The sequence below is a fragment of the Gadus morhua genome, chromosome 23, assembly GCF_902167405.1.
Source record: "Gadus morhua chromosome 23, gadMor3.0, whole genome shotgun sequence".
Classification (NCBI taxonomy): Eukaryota; Metazoa; Chordata; class Actinopteri; order Gadiformes; family Gadidae; genus Gadus; species Gadus morhua.
In genome coordinates, this window is record NC_044070.1 from 7,403,448 (window position 1) to 7,409,447 (window position 6,000).

General features: G+C 46.6%; 1 protein-coding gene across 4 annotated transcripts in view; it reads left to right on the plus strand.

Moving 5' to 3' along the window:
• dpp6a (dipeptidyl-peptidase 6a) overlaps nt 1-6,000 on the plus strand; it is a 170,519-nt gene that overhangs the window by 72,598 nt on the left and 91,921 nt on the right. Inside the window, exon 1 of one of the 4 annotated variants that reach the window (XM_030348973.1) lies at nt 1,877-2,171. The exons of the other annotated variants lie outside the window; for them this stretch is intronic. Within the exon in view, the coding sequence (XP_030204833.1) occupies nt 2,082-2,171 (90 nt within the window). The 5' untranslated portion in view covers nt 1,877-2,081. Of the gene's footprint in view, nt 1-1,876; nt 2,172-6,000 lie in introns of those variants that run through there. 4 annotated transcript variants of the gene reach the window in all.

Below are 6,000 nucleotides of genomic sequence, written 5' to 3' on the forward strand. Positions count from 1 at the left end.
ACTCTGGACTGTTCTCCGACTCCAGTATTTAAAAAATTGACACATTTTCTCTCTCTCTCTCTCTCTCTCTCCCTCTCTCTCTCTCTCTCTCTCTCTCTCTCTCTCTCTCTCTCTCTCTCTCTCTCTCTCTCTCCCCCTCCCTCCCTTCCTCCTTCATAGCTAATACTTTTCCATGTTTTTCTCCAACTCCCACCTGACAGTGACAAGCTTTTCATCGGCACCAGGAGGAAAGTTTAACTTGGTTATCATAAAAATGTATCATTAGCATAAGGTATGAATAATTAAAGCTCAATTCTTTGGTTTCTAGGAGTCTTGGCCTGCGTCCTCTAACTGGGTTTCTATTGAGAGTCTGCGAATGTTTCATGAATAGATTGATAAGATAAAGGGGAACAAAGGGCGGAAACAACTTGGCTTTAATTGGCTAGCTTTAGCTTGTGACTCATGGCTGTGTGAGGAAGTCACCGTGGTAACTTTTGAGCAAAAATACCCGGTTAAGAACCCTTTAGTATGTTAGTTTCATTCAAATAGTTAACTTCATTATTACTAAAAGGTGTACTTTTACAATTGATTCCTGAGTAATTTCAGCGGTTGAATTGGCATCTAAGTAATTGTTCAAAGAAGTTGTGTGATAACCTTTAATAGTTTTGTCAGTATGTTTAATTTGCATTTAAATGATTATGAACGGTAATGAAGTCGATACAGGCTGATTCAATCTAATCATTGCATAGGGAAATATTAGCCATGCCCACACAACCCCATTCTGGATGTCATCACTTCTTAATGACACACAGCTTTCAGTCAGGATTTTGGGCATGCTCAGTAGCTCAGTGTTTCTTTTGCATTATAAATATTTTGTTGGCCAAAGTGGTCCAATGTGTTAGCAAGGAGCTAACTAGCTTGCTCATTTGTAATGGAGACGCAGTACATTTTTGGCTGGCGTCGTAGCGAAACTAAGCTAACTGGAGAGGGGAGCAGTCAATGTCCTCAACTGGAGTTCACTCCACTTGGTCCAACATGGTCTGAAAGTGACCCCTAGGTACTGTTTAACCCTACTCACTAATAATGATGTAAAGCTGTAGTTTCTGTGTTCAGTCGCAGATAATATAGCCTATGCCATCGACATAAGTCATAATCACTAATCCCTTTCCCTCTGTCACACACACACACACACACACACACACACACACACACACACACACACACACACACACACACACACACACACACACACACACTCAGAGCCACAATTAACAAACACACACACTCGGAGCCACAATCATCACATACACTTGCACTCAGAAACACAATCAACACACACACACACACACACACACACACACACACACACACGCCCATTACGAGTGGCGCGCTTCAGCCCTAATGGCGGTATAAACACATTAACGTTGATTGATCCCACTTTTAGCATCACACTGTTGTTGTGTGCGGAGGTGTTGAATTACTTCCCTCTGCTCTCCCTGGCTCCATTACCAGCCTACACAACCCAGCAATATTGCCCTCTCATTCGCTCGGATAACCTCCTAACCAAATCCCCACCACCTCCAAAAATAAACAATTAAACCGAGATAAGAGGGACTGCCAAACAATAGACACAGAGTACGAATGACTAAAAAACCTTTTCCGACTGCTGATTTCACTCGTTGGTGGTTGAGTATTTCGGTCAGCTGACTTGGGGTAAAACCTAAGTTAGACCAAGTCTTTTTCTTGATGGCATGTCTGCGCCAAGGCAAGCCCGGCCTGCTACTAATGGAGCAGCTAATGTCTGAGCTGTGAGCACTGTGGCTCAGAGTTGGGTACATTAGGGCTGGCCCCAGACAACAGGAAGTGGGAACTGGGAGTTAAAGTGTCTCTGGGCGGGGCTGACACGGAGCGCACTCACAGACCGGTCCGTCTAGCGAGGAGGGAAGAGGGCGAGGAGGTGACGGAAGAAGAGGAGGCACTGCCGAAACACCAGGAGCGACCAGGAGGAGGTGGAGCAAGAGGAGGAAGTGAGGAACCAGCAGGAAGAAGGAGAAGAATCAGGGCGGGCAGGCTAGGGGGGCCAGCCGAGGGGAGGTACCACCATGATGATGTACGACCACACCATGGGGGTCTCGCTGGGTCTGCACCGCCGCAAGCCCTCCCGGGTGGAGAGCGCCAAGCGCATGTGGAGGGTGAGTGAGATGTCGGGCGGAGGTCGGAGGTCGTGCACTGGGCTGGAGGGGGCGCTGACTCCGGAGGCGTAGAGGTGGGGTTCTGGGGGCTGGGTGGTGTTGAGGAGGTGGTTCACCACGGAGGAGGAGACGTTAGGATGATATGTTTGGCTATGGTTGTACTTGTAATGCTCCAGTTCTGCTTGGTGTCTGATGGATGTTTAGTTGGGGTATTTTTTTGGGGTTTAACATCAAATTCAATTCCAATGTAATGTTTATTGTTGAATGTGCAGTACAACTGTGAAGCACCTTTTGGGATTGGTAGTTGAACTGATAGTCACTAGAGGAATTGTACACATGGGAGGGGTCCGTCTGTCTGTATTTCTGTGATTGCCTGTTTCTGTCTTTCTGTATGTTCTTTTATCCTTCCCCTTTCCCAAACATCTGCCCATTTCCCATTCCAAAATCTACGCCATAGTTCATGTTTCCCTCGTTTTTTGCCATCTTAATGTGTATCTGTTGGATTTGAAGGGGGAGCAATTCATGTCTGAACAGTGTGTGATAATAAATGTGTGTGTGTGTGTGTGTGTGTGTGTGTGTGTGTGTGTGTGTGTGTGTGTGTGTGTGTGTGTGTGTGTGTGTGTGTGTGTGTGTGTGTGTGTGTTTTGTGGCTGTGGACGTGTCTGTGCTCAGGCCTATACTTGAGGTCCTTTTTTTTTTAAGGTAAAAGCGCACTTCTCAGAGTCTAGGGTTGAATACAAATGTCAGCAGCTGGCGTTGTCTGACAGCAGCTGGGTCGTGTTTCAGCCAATCAGATGCAGAGAACAGCATCACGCCTTAGTCCTTCGCCAAATGGGTTTCTGTCTCTTCGAGATTCAGAGGGCTATATTGGCATGGAAACACACATTTACATTGCCAACGCACGAGAGTCAAATAAGCCCCATAGTCTTATCCTCTCTCTTTCCCTGTCTCCCTGCTCTTACTTTTTCTTCATTCCCCCTCTGATTATCCCTCCCTCTCTTTCTGCCTTTCTCTATTTCCTCTCTCCCTCTCCCTTCTCACTTTCTCTACCCCCTCCCTTGAGTTCTCTAGGTCTGTCTCGCTCTCTTCAGGGCTCCCTCGTTGACCCACTATCTCTCTTTTCCTTGTCGTTTCCTCTAGCCTCCATCTCACACAATCTCTATACCTCTTTGTCTATCCCTACTCTGTTGTTCTTCGTGGCTAAATCTCTCTCTCTCTCTCTCTCTCTCTCTCTCTCTCTCTCTCTCTCTCTCTCTCTCTCTCTCTCTCTCTCTCTCTCTCTCTATCCATCTCTCTATCTCTCTCTCTCTCTCTCTCTCTCTCTCTCTCTCTCTCTCTCTCTCTCTCTCTCTCTCTCTCTCCCCCTCTCTCTCCCCCTTTCCCCCCCCTTGCTCCCTTGCTGAGCTGACACTGCCCCAGTTGGCCTAATCCTGCTGTGGGTCAATCAAACAGAGGACACAATGAAGTGAATGCGGTGAACTCTGACTCACACCGGACCCTTGCGACCAATCAAAATTGAGACCCACACTGCCAACCCCAAAGAAGAGCCAGGCCGACGGGACCACTCGACCACAGCAGGGCGGAGATCATGTTTCTCCTTTTCAGATAGTATTTATTTTATTTGTTTGGCAAGGGTAACTGGCACGAAACAATATATAAGCTTGTGATTTTCTTCTCAAAGGGAAAATCGCAATTTTCTATCTAAAGAAACGAGTGTGTCTGGGTGTGTGCATGCGTGCATGTGTCTGTGTGTGATCCTGAATGTGATACAGTCCCAGACGAAAAGTTCTGAGTTCCAGAGCAGATGGTGTAATGTTCAGCAGAGTTAGAACTCTGCTAAACACATTATCCCACTGGTTGGAAGGCTCATTATTTTGGCACCGACTTCCAAAGCACAAAAAGCAGCACCTGAACCACCAACTCCCAAGCGCTGGTGAACTCTTCCCCTCGGTGCAGAGGACACGGGTGGGAAGGCCTCCGTTCAGGTGGTGGAGTGTGGAGGTCTGTGTTCAGGGGCTATAGTGTGAAGGTCTGTGTGAAGGTTCTGCTAACATGGACCTCCCACCACTTCTGCTCCTCTAATGAGACCAGAGAGCCTCTTCCCGCCTCCACCCAGCTGGCTGCTCACTGCCAGCCCTTCAACCTGCTCTCCACCTGTCAGACTGTGTCCCCCTCTCTCTGTCTGTTGTTAAGTCTGTGTGTGTGTCTCTCTCTCTCTCTCTCTCTCTCTCTCTCTCTCTCTCTCTCTCTCTCTCTCTCTCTCTCTCTCTCTCTCTCTCTCTCTCTCTCTCTCTCTCTCTCTCTCTAAATACCAGTCTCTCGCCCATCCTCCCTTAGTCTCTAGTGAAATGGGATGTTGGTTCACAGGTGGTTTGGTTTGGTAGGGCTTAATTAACGTCAGGGTGAGGATTTGAGAGCAAAGCATTGCATCATGGGAAAAAGCATGCTTATTCTCAAGAGCGTTCCCTCCCAGTGAACTTGAGCACTGAGGTCTCCTGCACAATTTTAAGAGGGGAATCCAAATAATTGTATATCTTTCAGATAAACAAAACTGCTTCAACATCCTTGAGGTTGAACAGAAAGTAATTTCAGCGGGTATCAACTTTTATTTTATTTTCCATTTCACCTCTATCCGTCTTTCCTGTAGCGACCAGATAGTTTCAGGCCCGGGTTTTGATTGAGAAGGTATTCTCACCATGATTCCTATACTTTAAACATTCAAGTTCCAGACTTTCAACAATTGCCCCCAAAGCAATTCGCTAAGTCTCCCGAATCATACACCTCATTGTTCATTGAACCAATTATGTTATTCTGTCATTTGGTTTTGTTCACAGCAGATGTTTGCAGCAGGTCGGTGTGGTGATCCCATTAAGCCCATTCAAATCGAATGAGCCAAAACCTAAATTCATTCCTTACACTTACATTCATTACTGTAACACTGATGTGTTTCCTCCGCAAAACAAAGCTGCACTTCCTTGAATTCCTTTATGAAACAGAACACAATCTATATAAAGGTGGGACGGAGCCCATAGCAATACCACCAACTGTCTCCTTCTCCAGTACAAAGAGTTGTTTTTAACTGAATCGTCTTTGAATTTGACTGTCCTTTTTCCCGTCGAGTTTGTTCTTGGTCGTGCGTGACCTACTTACAGAACGTGCTTCGATTCTTCATTGTTTCTCTCGTTGATCGCCACGGCGACGGAGGCGGTCGGTGCTAATGGGCAAACGGTAGTGGATGGAGTTGTCTCTCGGCTGTAAGACGCCCGGAGTTCATCGCTCCAAAGGGCAGCGTACGTCGATAACCGCCGTCGTGTTATGTTTGAGAACGTTATCAATCACCTGGGATAAAGTTCATCCTCCACCAAATAATGTCAGGTTCAAAGCTTGTTTGAACTGACTGTTGCAACAGTGCAATAGGTAGACAGTGTCTGGTAACTGGAAGGTCAGAGTGCCCCCCACTACCCCCACTCAAACCTAAGAAGTCCCTAAAAACATTTACAGATTGTAACACTGTCTGAATTACCAATCAATCCGGCTCCTGTCCCTTCAAGGATTCTGGGTTGGTGAAGATGACAAAGAAAACTTCAGTTAAATGTAAGCTGAGGTCACGGACCATCAACGGTTGCCGGGCAAACTGTTCCATTAAACCTACCGGCGTGAATCTTTTTCCTGAGCTCTGATATTCAGTTGTGGTTGCACTTGATCGCGGATTACAGACAATGGACGTTACTGTAGACGGTGCAGAAGATCTTTATGGTATTTACTGACTCGCCTAATGGAGTTTGACTCCCAACTTTCTTTCCTACTTAGGGAGCTATTTTACGCACGG